The sequence below is a fragment of the Adiantum capillus-veneris genome, chromosome 18 (assembly GCF_014529385.1).
Source record: "Adiantum capillus-veneris isolate H3 chromosome 18, ASM1452938v2, whole genome shotgun sequence".
Classification (NCBI taxonomy): Eukaryota; Viridiplantae; Streptophyta; class Polypodiopsida; order Polypodiales; family Pteridaceae; genus Adiantum; species Adiantum capillus-veneris.
The window spans coordinates 48,538,460-48,559,624 of NC_140948.1; the positions used below are offsets into that span (position 1 = coordinate 48,538,460).

Here is a 21,165-nt window from a genome sequence, read left to right on the forward strand (position 1 = left end):
AGAACAGCATGATCACCCCATGCCGAGTGCACCACCATGACCAGCAGATAAAGCCATAGAACCTGAGTCCACAAAGAAAATAGAGCCTGAACAAAGAGAAGCAGCTGAATATGCACAACAAGCAGCTACTACACAAGAGCCACACAAAGAGCAAGACAAAGAGCCAGAAAGGGCAGCGAGTCCTGCAGGCAGAGGACAACATAGAGTTTGAGCAAACAAGAGAACAGAAGTCCGAGGAAACACCTTCTACCTCAACACAGCAAGAAAAGTCCGAGGCATCCAAAAAGCTCAGGATGACACAACAGAAGAAGATCAGCCATAGTCTCAGAGGCAACAACAACCAGCCGCCATGACGCAGCCGAAAGATACACAAGAGACTGCAGAAACATCAAGGCAGCTAGCACAAAATGAAGATTGGCAATCAAACGATGAAGTGATCCTGCAAGTCAACGAGTATGCCAAGCAAATGCAGGACATGACGGAAAGACTCCGAACAACCGCACTTAGTCATAGCACAAGGGCCAAAGAATTAGAGATGGTGATTGACGCACTCCAAGGGGAGCTAGACGACAGATTAAACGTCATCACCGATCTACAAAGGCAAGTGCAAGAATTGAAAGCTGAAGCTGAACAATATTAGCTAGCAAGGGAAAAACAGTAGAAAGAGATGGAGGAGCTCGGTGATCTACTTACGAAGTTGTCAGATGCTTGCAAAGCAAAAGACGAACAGCTGACAGAAGTCACCACAACAAACTTCTAACTACAACCATGTCAGTTCAAAAGATGCAAGTACAGTTAGATGTAGCGAATGCCTCCCTACAATACTCGGAGCAGAGAATAAATGATCAGGCAATTTCTTGCGGCAAATAAGAGAAAATCCTGTGGTGGCCTCGACCAAAGGAGCAGAGAATAAAGACCTTGATTTGGAGCTTAAACTGGAGCAGTCTCGGCGCAAAGACCTGGCTTTAATGCGGGTGCAAAGAGAAGACGAGCTGCTGCAAGAAATAGATGAGCTTAAAAGAGTCAACTAGCTATTGAGAGAGGGACGGCTAGAAACACAAGAAGAGGTAGGAACTTTAGAGCAGCCATAGATAGAGATCCCCTCAGTTTCATTTGTTGAGATGGAGACACAGTCAGCAGAGGAGCTAGGTGGCGAGGAAGAATTTCAAGTACAAATAACAGAAACGGATACAGTGCCAATGGTCTAGCTGTCAAAGGCTGAGGAAGACGCACTGAAAGTAAAGATCACACAAGAGGTAGATGAGCAATGGAAGGTAGCGATGGATTGGGAGTTGAGATTTCTTCACTCTGTCAACGTTACACAACTCACTCCCAATCAAATCAATGCGCAATGGCACCAACAATCTCTGTCCTATCCTTTGATAAAGGTGGAGTTGGTCCAAGTCAAAGAGAGGCTGTATAAAGACATGCAAGTAGAAGGTGCAGATCAAGACCACCCAGAGTGGAGGCTAAGCTGGTTGAACAAGAATCCATGGTATTTGATTCTATTCACAAGAGCACCTGCGGCCCTACAAAAGGATCCTACTTTCTGTCATGTACCAAGAGTAAGGACTTGGCAAGCACATGAGGCATTAACGAAGAAGCGGCCAACCTGGCTGAACTACCTGAGATTGCCAGCTCCAAAAAAGGGACCGGCCACAAAGGAATACATGGTGAAGACCCTAAAGGGTGCCATGTCATTCTTCAAGAGTCTACCTAATCTATCATGTGCAATGTTATATAAAATCTGCCAAATGTTGCTCACTTGCATCGAAGTATTTCATGAGCCAGAGCAAGCAGGCACCCTGTGGATGTCTTTCTCGAAAGGTAATAGAGGTTTATGCTACGATCTCAGTAGTCAACCTTCCGAAGAAGTCCTCTATGGCTTCTACGCCCGGTGCATGTTCCTACCTTCACATAATATGTTGGTGTTTGAGGAAGCATTCTACACAGGGTATTTCACTTGGCGAACGAAGATATATGGGCCAGTGATCAAAAACCTAACATCAAGATTTGTAGGCTACTCTGCAGTAGAGTTGAAAAACAGAGTCACTATTCAGTTCTTGCAAGTGCCAGATAAAGAGAGGAAGATCAAATACGAAAAGGCCCTAAATGCGCTTAAAGACCGCCTCGCCAGCTGTCAATCCGAAGACTACTTCAGTCCATAAAGTTGTGTCAAGGGAAGACATAGGCGAGGAGGGGGGGAATGTTAGCAGCAAGCTAACACAGATACCATTTTTCGGAGCTCTTATTATAAAAACACTTATTATTTTTTATAAATCGAGAATATTGTAACTCCTATTTTTTGGATAAACCTTGTAATTGATGAGTTGGGGCTACAAGCTTCCAAATTGTATCAACCTATCATTACCTATCTTTAGTTAGAGATCCCAAATTATCAGTTTTGACCACCAAAAATCTTGGCTAAGGTATAAAAGCCAATTTTTGTAAGTTATTATTAAGTTTTGGATAATAAAATACATAGCGTGAGCTAATGGCACTGACTTCTCTCCTTTCTCACGTTTCCTACTCCCTCTCCGGTTGTCATATTGCAGTCGTGTTTGTTGCATTGCAACCATAGGTAAGAGCTCTACGCATTGACGTAAACACTTCACAGTATTTTGTAGCTTTTGGCTCACCCTAATTTCATCATAAGTAGGAATTTACACTTCAAAATCAAAAACTAAGCATAGGCGGGGTATTGGGGCATCATTGCTAAGCATTTAGGTGTACTGGGTCAAAAATCCACTGCTGTTAATAATCGCGATTTTGGCACTTGATCTAAGGTGGGATTTAAGACCATAACATGTGTGCTTAGGTCTTATAAACATGTCCTAGAAGTTTCGTTACATTTGGATATCATTTGATGTTGTAACGGATGTGATTTGTTTGCCGATGAGCGATTGGCTTTTGGTGATTTCAGTCACTTGAGTGTAGCTTGAGTTAGATGCGAGTTGTTTGTTGTTTTCCAAGAGATTGACAACCTCTTGTAGCCTCTATACACTAGTTGAGTCAGCTTCGTCCCATGGATTGACAATTTAATCATGGTTCTCGCTAAAACTGCAATAAGATAGGATAGTGAGCTTAGACACACGTCCCACCCCCCCCCCCCCCCCCCAACACACACACACACATGTGTGTGTGGGTAAAATGGTTGGTTGTCATTAAATATTGTGACAACCTCAATAGAATACAATTGGCATGGAACTGCATGTTCCACATGAGGACAAAGCAACGTAAGGTGTGCTATCACTTCATCAAAGACGTGATCTTTGCTAGCGACATTGACCTTAGGTACGTGAGGATGGATGCGAGATTGTTGAGATCTTCATGAAGGCCCTATTAGCAAAGAAGTTGAGACAATTTTGAATGACGCTTGGAGTAAAGGAGGGTTGAGATAGCAGGCTCAACACAAGGCTTTCTTTGATGACTTCTCCCTTACATTCATGATTGGCACAAGATAGCAGACACAAGGGTCATTGCTCGTGGTGATCATAGACTCTATCAACTCTAGGCACCTGAGGCCTGCGGAGGGTTGAGATAGTACGCTCAACACAAGGATTTCTCGGATGACTTCTCCCTTACATTCATGATTGGTACAAGATAGCAGACACAAGGATCATTGCTCATGGCGATCATAGACTCTAGGCACCTGAGGCCTGCGGAGGGTTGAGATAGTACGCTCAACACAAGGATTTCTATGATGACTTCTCCCTTACATTCATGATTGGTACAAGATAGCAGACACAAGGATCATTGCTCATGGCGATCATAGACTCTTTCAAATCTACGTGAGAATGGAAGCGAGGTTGTTGAAATCTTCATGAAGGCCCTATGAGCAAAGAAGTTGAGACAATATTGAGTGATGCTTGGAGTAAAGGAGGGTTGAGCTTGCGGAGGGTTGAGATAGTAGGCTCAACACAAGGCTTTCTTGGATGACTTCTCCCTTACATTCATGATTGGCACAAGATAGCAGACACAAGGATCATTGCTCGTGGTGATCATATACTCTTTCCAACTCTAGGCACCTGATGGAAGCTTCCTAGGTGATCAGAAGGATCCCTTGACCTATCAAATTTCCATTGGTTCAGTTATGAAATTTTTTTCTTTTTCTTGCTTTTTTTGCTTGTTGGCATTTTTTTTGGAAAGAAGTTGGAAAATATTTACTTAAAAAATACATAAATGCAATCTCTAGGGTTGCAGGAAGCTCTGTCTGTTGTGCATCTACTGCCTATGAGGTGCATAGGAGCCTGTTGCTCAAGGTGGCATGTCCTTGGTGTCTTTTTGACAACTACTTGGTTTCAGCTCCTTCCAAGTGGTTGGCAATCAAGGGAGTCTACTCGGATGGTAATGGAGCTCATGGATGCCCCCTTAGTGTGGTATGCTATCTATCTAATTGTCATCAAGTTCTTTTTTTCTCTAGTGAAATTTGTATTAGGTAAGGGCTCCTTGTAAAGTCCTGAATAGTGTGGTGGGTCTTGTGATCTGGCTGGATCTCATGGCACTTGATGTGCATGAGTGTGTAATGTAATTTTTTGGTTTTTCGATCTATTCTCAACTCACCATTGGTGAGTGTTGCAAAAAAAAAGGACATCAATGTAATGAATGGTATGCTTAGCCTCAAAAAGCACTCCAAGAAGGTGGAACTTCATGTGATGGCTTTCGAAGAGATCCAGAAGAAATATCTCTTGGTCAATAATGGTTGGCACAACAAAAATGTTATAGAGAAGCTAGTTATGTTTTTTGGCCCCTCCTAGCAAAACCAAGCTCCAAAGACAAGTAGCATTTGTGGAACATGTCAAAACATAGCTAACCTCAACTCCCTCAAAGGCACTAGTTCCAATTCTATTGGCCCCTAGCATCACAAGATCTACATGGCAAGAAAAGGAAAAGGCTAAATTTGAGCCTTAAAGGAACAAGGATCTAGAATTTTTTGTATGCATCCATAAAAACATATCCAAGAGGTATCTCCTCTCCCAAGGAGTGTGAGATGAAACAAGTCCCCTCGACATCTTTGAAGAGCTAGCACCATTGAAATTTGTAAGCTAGAAGCAAAGGATATATCAACCCAAGAATCCCTCAAATCACATCCATGTATTTCATGACAAGTTGGACTGCTCAAAGCAAGAATCAAATTTCACAAGGTAAGTGATAGTGATGGCAAGGGATAGCTAACTACTTTAAAAAATTTGGATGCACATGGATTTGATAAGAGTCGAAAGGATTTGTAGTTGGTCTTTGTGCAAGTCATGGGTCATAGTTGCAGCAGTGACTAGCAAACCAAAGATGAGAAAAACATATTTGTATTGATTTTATTCATATAGGAAAAGAAACACAAGTCTAGGATAGAAATTAAGGATGATATGGTTTCTTCAAAGGCCAACTTCTAGCCACAATACTCAGTGAAAAATTGGACCCCAAATGATCTCTTATGTGCATAAGGCTACGTTGCAAATTTGGTGAGACCATATTGCACTTTTCTCTTTAAACAAATAGAGATATACATCAAATTCTAGCTCCATTCTCAAGCACACTTTAGTATGTGGTACTATTGGATGATAGGACTTGTGGAGGCTTGTTTTGTCAAATTTGACGATGCAAAAGCATAGATCTTGGGAGAGAATGGACGCGAGAGAGAGAGAGAGAGAGAGAGAGAGAGAGAGAGAGAGAGAGAGAGAGAGAGAGAGAGAGAGAGATTTGTTGAACCAACCAACTGGGCAATGAAATAATGATTGTATACAATTGGGGACTCAAGATGCACTTATATAATAGCGTGGGGGTCTTAAGTACTCCCACAGCAAATTGCCCTACCCAAAAACATGTCAAATAAGTAGAATTAATACCTAAAGACAATATTAATTAACTAGAGACATATTGGGCTATTCACTTGAGATGCTTTAACTTTAACACGCTCTCTACATCTCATAATGGACATATGTAGGAAGACCAACTCAATGAAGAAGCTACCATGAACACCCCATCAAAGGCCTTCTATTGGATACACCTTGGATTTTGCAACCCCCATTTGTTACGGGAGAAGAACGCCATCCTGAGCACCAATTGCCTCACAAAAAATTGAATTGTAGACCACACTATGTCCAAGAATCCCCATTTGTGAATTGTGAACACATCATATCCAAACTTCCATGGACAATGAACTTTTGGAACACATCCTCTCCATAATCCAGCCAACAACAATGGATTGTGCACACATCCATAGTGTTTCGTATATGTTGCATTAGTTCCTTGCTAGATGCATGTGCCTTGAACTCTGATTCACAGGTTCAAACACCAATAACTTGAAGTTCGACACACACGTTCAAATTAAGGATTCAGAGCTCCTTTTGCCCCTCTTTGCCTCTCACAAGCCTCTCATTGGTGAAGCAAGTTGCGATAACGGTCACCTAACTAGAAGGTTGGAGCCCTTGCCAATGTAGTCTGTACCACACCGGAAAACTCCGTCGAGTCCTTCATAAATCATTGTCAATGTTGTCCTCATCACGCTTGGCTTTGCCTTTGTCCTTTGTCAAGCTTTTGCCTTTGACTTTGGATTTGCTATCTCGAGATAAATGACACGCTTTCCACAATTGTAACAACACCCATTGGACTTCTTTCTAGTGCCTGAAGCAATAAGTGCTTCACCACCACGGTAATTAACACGGCTTCCTTCCCAACGAGAAAAGAGGTGAGATCATCAAATCCCAGCTTTTTCTTCGTGATATGCAAGCGCAGTGTCTTCAACACCATCTCGTACTCCTCAAGACAATTTCGTAAAAAGTACCAAGGCAACTAACTAGTCAATGCACTTTCCATAGCCGAGAGTTGATCATGGATCAACTTTGCCCTCTCCACTTGTCGTCGCCCCTCAGCTTTAAAAACGCTTAATAAGCATTGCTCCAAAATGAACCCAAGTTGACGCGTTCCAAAACGAAGCAGGGACAGTAGATAGTGGAGCCTTTCTCCATCAATGGCGCCAAGTGTTGTTCAAAGCATTTCAATAGGCGTTTCAAAATGCCTGTAAAAGACTGCCAGAAAATAGGCCGGCACCAATCCTAAACGTTTCGAGACATAATCTGAAGGAGCCCATTTGCCAGAGCGTATTCAAACGCTACCACACAAATGCTGTGGATGAAGCCCGCTTTGCACAAGCGTTTCAAAACGTTGGGCAGAGTGCACGACCTTCCTTTGCTTTCCGCAATCACTGCAACAATGGACATTGTCGACAGCGTTTCAAAACGCTAGAAGAAACCCAACCTAGCTCATAGCATTTTCAAATAGGGGCCGCCATTCAAAACGCTCTAGAAAGCACTATCTTCGCCAATGCTAGCCTTCCAAGCGAGGTCTCCTTTTCCTCTCTCCCAAGATCAACGAGCCAAGGTCTCAAATACAATGTCAAAGTCTACGATGCAGAAGCATAGAACTTGGGAGAGAATGCACAAGAAATAGAAAGAAAGAAAGAGAGAGAGTCGTTGAACCAACCAATTGGGCAATGAAATAATGTCTATATACGATGGGGGCTCATGGTGCACTTATATATCAACCTGGGGCCTTAAGTACCCCACACCAAATTGCCCTACCCAAAAACATGTCATATAAGTAAAATAAATACCTAAACACAATATTAATTAACTAGAGACCTATTGGGCTATTCACTTGAGATGCTTTAACTTTAACATGTTTATCCTCGTGGTTGCTTGTCAGTGAAGCTTGTAAGTGACCCTCACCAATGGTGAAGTTTGAGGATTGGTTTTAGATTAGGCATCAGTGTGGATGCCCAAATTGTTTATGCTTTGGAGCCCTTTAATCTTGTGAAATATTGCTTCTCCCTTAGTCGATGCCATTGGAAACTCACATTGATCATGCAATTTTTGTAGCTCTTTTGTTCAAAATACTTTCCCATTGCAGGCACTAGATCCTTAGGGTGGAGACCATCGTTGACAATCACTATTAGCAAGAAGCCTTCATACTTCTCAAAGCTAAATTTTGTTGATTGCAACATAGGATTTGATTTGTCTAGACTCTTTGAGGAACAGGTTCTCTGATGTTGAGCTCTACAAGGTATTGGAGTAGAGACTTTCTACGGCCATCGGCCTTGTCCTATCCTTGGAAAGCATATATATTCTTTACGATTGGTATGCCTCACATTGTTGATGTTGTAAATAGTGTATGGTTCTTTTTTCCTTTAACAATTGTTCTCGAGTAGCGCTTGGGTATACATCATCTGCCACTATGGAGAGCTTATAGGATTGGTCGCTTGATCGTTGAAGCTACCCCCTCTTTGGGTTTCATGCACTTTCTGTTTGTAATGTGTCTCCACCTAATGTTGAACCATCCAAATCAGTTATGGCATTTCTATAAACCTATCCATAGGTGAAGTACTGTACAAAAGATTTGGAGCACAAATTGACTTTGAAAGAAAGGGTTTTGTTTGTGCACTCAGAGGTGCACTCTGTTCCCTTCTAGGACACTGGCGCATTGCAACTTCTTCATGTTGCACTTGCCATCAACATGTTGAGACAATACTTCACATGCTATGACATTGCTCTCATGCTTTAGGTTTTCTTTACTATGCAATTGCATGGATGGTAAGACCTCACCTTTTCCATCTCCTTGGGCAAGTTGGCTAGGTAGACTGTCCCTTCCTGTTAATGTATCTAGCCCACTCTCCATCATCTTGCTTTAATAGGTAGAATTGCATTTCCATTATTCAATGAAATGGAAATTGCAGTTTCAAGTTAGTAAAGGCTATCTATTTGTTGCCATAACTAGCCGCTAGAAGTGGAATTGGGACTAGAAGCACTCTTGACAACAGCGTACACTTGTCCATACAGCTAACCACAAGAACAAGCAAATTCTTGCAAAGACACAATGGTATCATCATAAACTGTATCATAAAATTCGAGATTGCATGAAGAGATGATTATGCTGTCATTTTATTTGATTAGGCTCAACATTGGACCAAATTTGAGGAAATGCATCTTTTCCCCTAACAAGCATACTCACATCATATGCAGGAGGGTGCAAGCCGTCATAGCAGTATCAAACCATGGTGTCTCCTACGCACACATTTCATCACCTCTATATTGCCTCCTTTAAACTACCTTTGTTTCTTCTCTGTTCAGTAAAATCTTTGATGTATTAAATGAATGTACCTCTTCATTTGAAAGTTTCTTTTCTGTTGAAAGGAAAAACCAGCAAAAAAGGCCTAAGATCGAACTCTAGACTATGCACATGGAGATCCTCAAGAAACTAAGGCCATATCCCAGCCCCGGGCCGGAAGGAGGGGGGGCTACTAACCGAGAGTCACAATAGTAGAGTTGTAGCAATTAAATCAGAGACCATCTGTCTTGTTCAGCAAAAGTGAGAAACATATCCTCCCATACCTTATACCCATAAATCACGTACAGCCAGAGTAAAACATACATCACCAATGGGAACATGCCTCCCAATTACTTGCCATACCCTACATTACATAAGGATGTATCAAGAACATGCATAGTGCTCTTGAAGCCCACGAAGGGTGTTGCTGGTAAGCAAATGTAGACACAGCCAAGTACAATTACTGTAGCACATGACAAATTGTCTCATGCTGAGTTCTCAACATAAACTGCCCAAAAAGCCTTCAAAACATTGAAGAATAGCACAGCTTGCTGAAAACCTCCGGCATCCATGCACCCCGTGCACGACAGAAAATAATCTCTGTTCTCCAATGCTCCCTTCTTTCAAACCATCCAGCTCAATGCTTTTAACCACTGCAAAAGAGGGAGTCGGTACTTTTCCCTTTATCACCTGCAGACATCTCAATTCATCCCATACACACTAAGCATCGATATGAAATTACACATTATAAAGGAAGAAGCCAGAGACACGATAAACATAATAAAATTGTCAAGGAGACCCTCAGAAAACTCAGTGGACCAAAATACTCATCAGATAGCATAATGCCATCATGCGTAGCAAATACACATTGCATCATGGGCCCTTTTTGTAAAACGTCTAGAAGCCTGGAGCCATAATTCACCTCCGTTTGTGGGGTGACCATGAAACTGTAACAAATACAGGCATTGGGCGTGACCCTCGGTGAGGGATAACAGGTGAGGGATAACAGCAGACTCCTCAAAAATACCTGGATTTGTTAGCATTTCAAGAAGCCATTTCCTCCAGAATATCCCTGCAGACAACCTGTTGAACAAATATTCTAAAAAGAGTATAGAATACAGCTCAGGTCATGCCTAAGAGAATCAGTAGTGCCATCAAGTTGGCACTTCTTGCACATTGTCTAAAAACCCGGAGCCATAATTGACCTCCATAAGTGGGGTGGCCATGAAACTGTAACAAATACAGGCATTGAGCGTGACTCTCGACAATGGATAGCAGCACATCATCTCCAAAAATATCTGCATTTGTTAGCATTTCAAGAAGTTGTCATTTCCTCTGGTACATTCCTGCAAACAACCTGTTGAACAAACTGTTTCACAGGATGCGCTGCTGCCAAGTAAACAATGATCTTTCTATAAAGCGTGTAGAATACAGCTCAGGTCCATGCCTAAGAGAATCAGTAGTGATTAGTGGCCAAGTCTGCTGGAAACAGACTCCAAGGATGCATACTCAGTTTACAAAATGGGGAAAATCCAGCTTTTCATCAAAAAGAAGATGTTAGACGGCATACTTTGAGACAATCCACCACCTGCTTCATGGTGGGCCTCTCTGCCAGTACCTCTTCAGTACAATCGATCGCTACTTTCAGCGTATCAACCAGCTCCGAATGTGGGCCCTGCTCCCATAGACCAGGAGCAAAGACAGCTTCATATTGCCCTCTTTTGTAAAGGTGGCTTGCCCATGCCACAATGTTAAACCCATCACCATGACCTGAAAACGAAGGGTCCAACGCCTTCTTCCCTGAAAGGAGTTCAAGAAGAACCACCCCATAGCTGTACACATCTGCCTTGTCCGAAACCCGACCTGTCAATGCATACTCAGGTGCCACATAACCAAACGTGCCTGCTACATCAGTCGTTGCATGTGTTTCTGAAGCACCCAATAGCCTCGCAAGGCCAAAATCTGAGAGATATGCATCAAGGGATGTATCTAGCAGAATATTGCTTGGTTTTATATCTCGATGAAGGACTCTTGTGTGACACCCATTATGTAGGTAATCAAGAGCCTGGGCAACATTCAGAGCTATTTTGTGTCGAACCTTCCACGGTATCCTCCCCCTGTCACGATTATGAAGCAAGCTCTCCAGATTTCCTCCTGGGAGATAGTTGTAAATTAGAAACATTTCTGATTCATGTGCATAGTAGCCCAACAGCGTGACCAGGTGTGGGTGTCGAATCCGCCCTAAAGTTCTGATCTCTGCAACAAACTGCTGCATGCCTTGAACCCTGCCAAGATACAGCTTCTTCACTGCTAGCACAAAGCCAGGCACAGGCTCAGCTTTATACGTCGCCCCAAACCCGCCATTGCCTATGAGATTGTCAACACTGAAGTTTCCTGTAGCTCTTACTATATTGTCATATGTCAGGTGGACACCGGTATTAACAAACAGTACCACTTCTTTCTTGCCGGCTGGGCGCCCATTGCACTGCTGCTTGATGCAAACCCACAATAGAAGAAGCAAGACAGAAGTAAAAACAATAGAACCCACAACTACTGCTACAATTTTCCACAAACTCAACTGACTCTTGCTTCTTGTCATTGTGTTGTTAGGCGGCATCGCAAATGGGCGTGGAACATAAACTCCATCAGATGATGGTGTTGGGGCAGATGCAACACATGGTTCTAGGAACGGATTACCCACAAAATTTGCCTGATCACAGGAGCTTTCTGTGCCTTTTGCCATCGGAACTGCCCCAGACAAGTTGTTATAAGCAACATCAAGACCCTTCCAAGATGTGATATTTGCAAGACCCTCTGGTATCTTTCCTGACAAAGAATTGTTATTCAAAAAAAGGTACTTCAAACTGTGCAAATTTGCCAGCTCCTTCGGAATCTCCCCGGTTAGCTTGTTTTGTGACAAATCAAGCCCAATAAGAGACTTCAAACTGCCAAGTGTTTTTGGTATACTTCCTACAAGACTATTGTTGCTTAAAAGAAGATACTCTAAGCTCTGGAGCTCACCTAGCTCGAGCGGAATACTATCACTAAAATGATTTGTTCCAAGGTCTAAATAAACCAAGAACTTGAGACCCTGTATGGCTGGTGGGATGGTCCCACTGAGCAGATTTGTTGAAGCTTCAAAATGCTTCAAAGACTTGCATCTCAGCATTGCCTGAAGGGGAAGCACTCCATCTAAGAAATTATGGCTCAAGCTGAGAGCAAATTCTTGAACAGTCGCACATGCGCTGAAGACATAGTCTGGGATGGTGCCATGAAATTGATTTTCGGCGAGAAAAAAGCCATATGAGATCTTTCCACTTCCAAAACCAGCGCTAACCATTGGAGCTGGCACCAGACCTGTGAAGTTGTTTTGGCTGAGATTATGCACTACCAACAAATCCTGTAGGGCAAGCCCAATTGACAAGCTGCTTGCCACGCTGCCATGATACAGACTTGTGAAATATGAGAAAATGGTATCTACACGACGACTTTGAAGAGCTGAAGACATGTACAAAGAACTGGTATAGGAGTACGCTGACAGCAGCCCAGCAGTTGGGCAACTCATGTTACCTGGAGGCGAAACTGTACCTGACAAGAAATTACCTGTCACATTGAAGACGACCATACAAGGGACCGGAAGTTGTGATGGTATATTCCCTTCCAATGAGTTGAAGCTTACATCAAGGTAAATCAATTTCCTGCATTTGGTGAGTTGCGATGGTATGCTGCCAGAGAGGGAATTTTGCCCTAGATTTAAAGCTTCCAGGTTGGCACATGCACCCCACTGGGTTGGAAAGCCTGCAAGAAAGCCAGCTCTGGGAGCCCACAAAACTTTGAGGAGTGGAAGGCTTGTGATGGACGGAGGGAGTGAGCCCGAAAAATAGTTGTACTCACCCTTGTCATTGCTTGTGTAGCCATCCACAGGATCAACCATCGTGCGGTTGATACAAGTTTCAACATTCAGCAGGTTTGTGAGCACAAACAAAGACAACTTGGTGCAGTTTCCAAGCTCTGATGGTATATCCCCTGCTAAACTATTCCGTGAAACATCAAGTGTCTCCAACATTGACAGCTTGCCAAGCTCGGGGGGGATGGGTGCAGACAAGAAATTTGACGACACCATCAAAGATCTGAGATTAGTGCAGTTTCCCAAAACAGGTGGAATAGTACCAAACAGAAAATTCCCTTCTAAATGAAGATGCTCCAAGTTGCTGCAGCTGCTTGCAATCTCCTCTGGGATGGTCCCATCAAGCTGATTGTAAGATAACCAAAGAGATTGCAAAGCCGAGAAGTTGCCTATGAATGCTGGTATCTTTCCAGATAGCATATTTCCTGCCAGGTTGAACTCATTGACATACCTGCAATTTGATAGTTCAGAAGGTATTACATCTTCAAAGGAATTGAATGCCAAGTTCAAAACTGTCAACCCCAAGAGTTGTCCCATCTCTCCTGGAATGCGCCCCGTGAACGAATTGCCCCTTAAATCAAGCACTCGCAAGGACTTGAGCTGACCGATCTCTGAAGGCAAGTTACCTGAAAATCCATTAAAAGGCATTGCAAGGACCTGCAAGGATGTCAAATTTCCAATGGCTGGAGAAAGAGAGCCTGAAAGCCTGCATGGTATGCGATCCTGTGGGTCGTATGCTGACATTGACTTTGAAACTTGCCCATTGCGCAGACAGATGGCCATGGAATCCAACTGAGGTGAATACAGCCCTTGGGAAGAGCACTGCAAGTCAGGGCTTTGCCATAACAAGGAAGGGCATGTCTGGAAAGCTCCACAGAACCCATCCGTGCAAGTAGAGGGCAAACTTTCACTAGCACAAAATGCCTCTCCTGTGATATTAAGAGAGATGACTCTTGATGTGTATGAATCACACGTCACGCCTGTCCAAGCACAAGGGTCATTGGCATCCTCATCCCAATCATAAAGAAGTTTAAGCGGATCTGCGCTGATCAAACTCTTTACTTGAAGTAAAGCAACCCCATCCGGTGACAGAGATTTCGCTGAGGACAGAAAGAGCACTAACAAGAAGAAGAGCACAAATGTCAAGGTACAAGAGGCTGTGCCAAAGTGAAAGCGTCGCCGATCTGCTCTAGATTTCCCAAATGCATGTACAGCCTCATGCATCATTCCAGGCTGTGCAAGGGCAGCCAAATGACAGCAAAAACATCACCAAGGCTCTTCGAGAGCAGATCGACCAACCTGATGATATGCTTATTGTATGCTTCTTTGTAATGTGTTTGCCTCGTGATGGAGAGAGAAGAGGTGTCAGACTGACACCTCATTTAGCCTGGAGCGCGCTGCCGGCTTGAATGCAGCCACAATTGATGCTTCATCAGGGCCCCTGCTCCTCTCAACTCCAACAAAACCTGAGTTTACAGCTTAAGAGCAGAGAAAATGTCTCCATAAACGTGATAAACTGTAAAAAGGGCATTAACCAGGGTATGCAACTCGTTGAGCCAACACAATGGCTTACAAGGAGAGGGCAGGATCCAGTCAAAAAGTCGCTTGAGAAGGGAGCAGGGGTAAAGGGCAAGAGTAAAGTGGGCAGAAAGCTAAAGCCGAGCGAAAGCAATAGTGTCCGAAAACATCAGCTGGAGATGTGGGCGGTTCTGTGTGTGGAAAGAGAACCTTGTGCTGGGCCCAAAATTGACAAATGAAACCTGGATTCTTAAGGGCAAAGCAAAATTGGGGCAAAGGAGAGGTGAGGAAACATGGAAAGATTAGGGTTAGGGTTGCAAAGAGTAGGTGCACAGGGCCTGTGAGGGGAGAGAGAGAGATGAAGGGGAAGAGTAAAGTTGGGCTTCTTTACTGGGGTTAGTGGGCACTTGTGTACAGTTAAGCAGAGTAAAAGAAGAAAAGACACTCTAGCCTATGTGATATTTGCTGTACTGTGTGTGAGTCTCTCTCTCTCTGGCTCTCTCTCTCTCTCTCTCTGCGCTTCTCAATGAAGTAGACCCTCGAGGGAAACTGTCAATGAAAATATCCTGAGAGCAGGGGTGGGGTTTTGGAAACTGGGCAATGAGAGGTTGAAGACTCTTGGAAGGAGGAGAAAGAGAAGTAGGCCAAGTTGGAAGAAAGGTGGACTCCTGCAAGGAGTGGATTGCTCTCTAGATGGGAGCCTCTCTCCTCTCTCTTCCTTGATTCACGCTAAACTCTCTTCTTTCTTTTCACAGAGTGTCGTTGTGAATCGAACCTGGGTACGCTACGTAGGCTGCCTCTCTCTCACTCTCTCGTGATCTATTTCAAATCCTAGCGGGAGCGATTGCAATTTGCCGCCACTCTCTTTCCCCTGGCTCTTTAATATCCACCTCTCGCACATGCCCCACGCAACCGTGGCAGGCTATATTATTATATGGCCTCCTTAGGCTTTTCCATTTAGCTTAGAACCCCTCTTGAATACTTGGGTACTGCTGGGCTCTGGTTGATTCGGAGCTCCCGGGCAACGTTAGGATTTGACGGTCATACACCATGCCAAAGGCTTTCAAATTGTCGTAGGAACGGCAAAGAAGGAACCAAGATGTCCACAGCACAGTGGAATCGAAAATTGCTCATCCACGTGGATTGGGAGGATTTTGAGTATATTGTCTAGGGAATGGCATCCACAAAAATCGCTTGTCCAAAACAAATTTTAGTACAGACTTCAAATTTTTAAGGCTAAAGCTCACGAGTCACTGGTGTGACACTGCTCCAATGCTAATCCTAAAAGAGTCAAGACTAAAGGGCCAAGGGCCCAAGGCCAGAGTCCGGACATCGAATTGAAAATTGAAACCTGCTTGCAACTACATTTTACACACAAATTAAAATTTGAAGGTCCAAGGATAATAGGCTACGCTATTGCCTTCGCCTGGTTCGAACGAAACGCAGTTGCCCAGTGCCTTGTTCAAAAACTCAGAAAAACGTACGCGCATCGTGCAGCTTCCTGGTTCAAAAACGCACTGTGCAGTGCGCAGCTGCTCCTGAGTTCGCGCCCCACTTGCTGCCCAATGCCACCCCAGTGGCCAGTGCCCACCTTCATGCTGTAAGCTGCATCGCAGCAGAACTGCGGTCTGCAGAACGCATTGCGCCCTCTTGCTCCCTATCCAACTTGCGCCCTCAGGCTCTTGAGTCTTGCCGCTTGCGCCCTATCTAGATTCTCGAATCCCCATCGTCTGCAACTCACCTGAGTCACGACTCACGACTCACCTAGCAAGTGCCCAATGCCCATGGGCGTTTATTTTCAGTTTTCAAAGCTTTAGCCTATGAATAATGAAATGTTCATTGTTCACTGTTCACCTTGGAGAGAGTCTGAGTCTTGAGTCCTGACCAAAACTGTTTCCTATGAACAATGTACAGAAACTTGAAAAGAAGGGATTTGCGTGGACCGTGGTACATCGTTTGACGAAGAGATTGGGGCAAGAGATTGAAAAGAAAGGACTTTGTCGTCGTGAGGTCAACCGGCAATCGACAGGTGCAACATTTATCTTTTTTCTTCGGTATTGTGTTTCAAAGAGTCTTTGGAATGGTATTGTTACAGTATTTGTTTTGCTTTCAAATTGTTTTGTCTCCTCGATTTTGTCTTTGAATTGCAAACTGAGCTATACTTAATATGTTTTATTTTGTTATCCTTAGCAGCTAGAGTCAAGTTATGGATGCTCTAGTGCGTCCTAAGAAAAGCAAAAAGCAAAGGACTCTTTATGAGTCTATTGGTTTGCATGCTTTGCCTAAGGAGACCGAAGAGGAGGCACTTCAAAAGGAAGAAGCAAAAAATAAGAAACACCGTCGAGTGTTTCTAGAGAGCTGGAAAATAGCTCATCCATGGGCTTATTGTATCATTGACAAAGATGGTAATGAACGAGCCAAGTGTAAGTGATGTACGTTCGCTCATAGGAAAAATGTTTATGCAAAGCCGGAAGGGGCTCACTCATTGCAAAAACCTGCTCTTCAAGTGCATGAAGACTCTGACGAGCATCATGATGCAAAGCTTTTGTGGTTAGAGCATGAGCGAAGAAGCACTTTACCCATTGAAAAGCATGTTGCTGTTATGACAGATAGCGAAAAGGAATGCATTTTGTCATGCATGCAAACAAGCTAGTATGTAATGAAAAGGTTCTTGCCTCTTGAGGAGTATCCTAATTTATGCAGTTTTCAAAGATTTATGAGAACTCCAAATATGCCACTTGCCGATGAGTATTCATCTTACACTGGGAAAGACGCAGGCAAACAATTTGGCAAGGCGATTCAGCATGTATACTTTGAGAGATTGATGCAGGATGTAAAGAGTAGTCCATATTTCTCCATTCAAGTGGATGAGAGTACGGACATTAGTGTCAAGCAATATATGATTCTCTATGTCACATACATTGAAGATGCTGGCAATGGGGCCGTATGTACAAAGTTTGTGAAGCTTTTGGAGCCTCGGGATGCTACTGCAGAAGCTCTTTATGATGTTTTGATTGAGTTTTTTAAGAGCCAAAATGTAGCTATAGCCAAGATGGTTGGCATTGCAAATGGTGCAACTGCCATGACAGGTTCACATGTAGGGGTAGTGACAAGGCTTAAACGAGTGGTTCCCCATATTGTAAGCTTTCATTGCATAGCTCATAGAGAAGCTCTTGCATCCAATGATGCTTTTAGTAAGCATAAAGAGTTAAAGTACACTGACAAAATTGCAAGAAAGCTTTATGAATGGACTTCGAGGTCTGTCAAGAGACATGCTTTTCTTACGGATGTGGTGTGAAAGCTTGGAATTGGTAGAAGGGAAAAATTGAGACCCCAAAAGATGCATGATGTAAGATGGCTCTCAAAGGGTGAGGTCTTGATTAAGGTTATGCGATTGATGCCTGCGTACTTGAATGTAATGAGGAGTGCGGATGCCTCTTTATATGCATCACTCACTAATTACAAGGTGCAATTTCTTCTTCACTTTTTTGCCGATGTACTTGGAGAGTTGAATATCTTGAATTGCAAGTTTCAAGAGGCTCATGTTGACATATGTAGCATTGGAGACCATATTACGTCCGTTATGGTGGAGACCTTTCGTTTGTTGTTCTTGGGTCCTAATTTTGCAAGTGGAACAAGACACACTGAAAGCTTCTAAAAACAATACATGCACAAATGGAGGTAATGATGTACAAGGATGAGAAGGATGTAGTACACTCTCATTACTTGCACTTAGGTCCCATGTATGAAGGAGATGTAGCAAATCTGCAGGAAACATATGATAGTGCAATGATTTACATGATGTATTTGTGTCAAAGCTATGTGAGAAGCATAATTCAATCTTTGTGGGATCGCTTCAAATCTGACTTTGACATTTTTCAAGCTTCAAAGTACTTCTCACCCAAAGATTATGACAGTGACTTGGCAAAGGTAAATGTAATATCACAACAATGGCTGGAAGTTTTATGCAAACACTTTGGGGAAGGTCAAAGTTCATTGCTCAATAGCCAAGAGTGCAAAGGAGAACGCCTATCTTTTATTACCAGAATGCGAAACTGCTTTAAAGGCAAGCATATGTATACAGCTTGGTTGGATACATGTAATCATGTAGAATGGGAGCATTCTTTTCCTTGGACTATGAAGCTTTGGAGAGCTTTGTTAGTGCTTCCTCTTTCAAGTGTAGCATGCGAACGGGGATTTTCAAAGATGAACAAGATCAAGAGCAAGTTTCGTAATCAATTGTCGCTTGATACGCTTAATTTGGCGATGTTTGTTGGCATGAATACTCCCAAGGTAGCGAATTTAGAAAATGTCTTATGGGATGAATGCTTTGAGGCTTGGAAGGGCATGAAGAATAGGAGGAGTGGAGATGTAAAAACAACATGATGTGAAGATGATGTATCTTTTTATTGGGCTTTCTCGTTGTGAGATTATGGTTTTCTCACTGACATGGTGTTGCCAAGGCTGTTCAAGCGCTTTTCTTTAGCTTTATGTTTTCATTTTTTGAGTCACATGTGGATTACTTGACCAATGACGCCATATCTAATCAAGTCTTGTCAAATTTTAAATTTTTTTGCTAGTTAGATCTTTTGCAATTAAACCTAGAGTATAGACGCCACGCACGGGGACTCCATGACCCAATTTTGGGGCCGTCGGTTTGTAGTCGACGTGTCTCTTCGACAAGCGTCGGCAAGGCGCCTCATGCGGACAGGTGATCCATTTTGGACATTCAAGTACTCCACACGGAGGTCTTGACTTCCTCTACAAGCTCATCTATGCACATTCACGAACGCGCGCCCGAGGCGCTCCTCGTTCGCAAACGAAGGCTGCGGCTTTGTAGTCGATTCATTTCGGCGAGCGTCGGCTTGGCGCTACGCGCGGACGGTATGTCCGATTTGGACGTTTAGGTACTCCACGCGGAGACCTCAACTTCGTCTTCGAGATCAGCCATGCACACTCATGAACGCGTGTCATAAAATCTAATATCTAACCAACCCAAATGATTTTCTCATATTAAATTGATTACTTAATGTGGGAGAATAAACGGGAACAAGTGTTAAGATATAGATATGTGCTTATAGATCTATCTCAACACGGGGCCAATAGTAAAGGGTCCCAAATGGGAGATGGTCTATCAAGAGCAAGGCTAACCAATGGAGCATAAGACCTTAGGGTTAGCTTCATTGAAGACCTCCAATAATGTGTGTAAAAGTCCTTTGACCTTAGGTAAGCTAGGGCTGAGCTTGAGGTGGGAACCCGGCCCAAGCTCGAGGTGCTTGACGTGCTTGAGGTGCTTGTCCTGCTTGAGGTGCTTGTCATGCTTGAGGTGCTTGATTAAGATGCTTGAGGTGCTTGACTGGCTCCATACTTGAGGTGCTTGACTTGGTGCATGATTAAGGTGCTTGAGGTGCCTTGAGAAGCTTGCATGAGATGCTTGTGGGAATACCCCCTAGTCCAAGTGCTTTGTCATGGTTGATGACTAAGGTGCTTGAGCTCCTAAATTCAAAAGCATTCCTACAAGAGGGGGGGCGAGCCCTTTTCCTAGGGATTAGAGAGAGAACACACACTCACACTCACAAGGGAAGCCCGAGCTTGAAGAGGCAGCAAGGACACTTGTCAAGTTCCTCCTCATGTTGCCCTCATGGTGTGCCTGAAGCCTATTGGTTGGCCACCCAAGGGGTCCAATGATAATTTAGGATATTTAATTAATTGATTTTGCATTTATCAAGTCCTCTTTCTCAAAGGGGAAAGGGGGACACTTGTCCCAAGGCTACCCCTGTTGCTTGTAATGGCTCTTGCTTGTGATTGGCTAGGCCTGGAAGGGTCCAATGAGCTTCAAGCATGAGCTACAAGGGGGGGTCGACCCAAGCAAGCTAGGGGGGTGCTTAGGGGGTATACTCACCTACACACACTCACAAACACTCTCATTGTGTGCTATGCAAAGTGCAAGAGCTCCCTCTCCAAGCAAGTAGAGGTTGAGAGCCTACACCAACACTCTTGGCTATGGAGTGCAAATCCAACCAAGAGCCATGCTTCAATGCTTGAGCTTGTCATCTCCTTCTTCTTCATTACTATGCTATTATGTATGCTAGCTCAAGAGTTATGATAAGTGAGGAACTAGCTCTTTCTCGTATGAAATGTTTCTTCTTCCTCTTCCCTACCCTCATTCCCTGCTAGCTCTCTCCACCTTGGAAGGTGTTTGAGGTCTTGGGACTGGGGCTTGGTATAGTTAAAGCTTTCTTCAAGTTTAGGTTATGCTATGATGGTGATGCATGAAGCTTTCCATCTTCATTGCTTCACCTAGGTCACAAGGAACACAAAGAATGTATTGTAACAAGTCTCTCTTTATGGGAGAAATCATAATACAAATACCTATTGGAGGGGGGACCGGCTCCACATAAATCCGGTCCTCAACTGTTGTCATGTTCTCTAAATTCTCTCTCTTGCAAAAGTATTGTCTATGCCAAGTTAACTAATAGCTATGATTATGTTGCTATCTTCAATTATGTCTACCCGCTATGCTCACAAAATCATTTCTTGAAAGTATTCTCATTAAATTCCGCTACTCTCAAATTGAATAGGCAAATTCCATTACAACGCGCGCCCGTGGCGCTCCTCGTTCTCAACCGACGGGCTGCTGG

At 43.5% G+C, this 21,165-nt stretch overlaps 2 protein-coding genes and 1 pseudogene across 2 annotated transcripts; 2 read left to right on the top strand and 1 right to left on the bottom strand.

The window, feature by feature from the left end:
* Positions 1 to 9,424: 9,424 nt before the first annotated feature.
* LOC147435617 (LRR receptor-like serine/threonine-protein kinase RPK2) lies at positions 9,425 to 14,413 on the bottom strand. Its single transcript, XM_086488632.1, has one exon. The coding sequence runs from the start codon at positions 14,231 to 14,233 to the stop codon at positions 10,643 to 10,645; it is 3,591 nt and encodes a 1,196-aa protein (XP_086344758.1). The 5' UTR covers positions 14,234 to 14,413; the 3' UTR covers positions 9,425 to 10,642.
* Positions 14,414 to 14,415: 2 nt separating this feature from the next.
* LOC147435618 (uncharacterized) lies at positions 14,416 to 15,290 on the top strand. Its single transcript, XM_086488633.1, has one exon. The coding sequence runs from the start codon at positions 14,416 to 14,418 to the stop codon at positions 14,761 to 14,763; it is 348 nt and encodes a 115-aa protein (XP_086344759.1). The 3' UTR covers positions 14,764 to 15,290.
* Positions 15,291 to 16,730: 1,440 nt separating this feature from the next.
* On the top strand, positions 16,731 to 18,182 carry LOC147435619 (uncharacterized; annotated as a pseudogene).
* Positions 18,183 to 21,165: the final 2,983 nt, after the last annotated feature.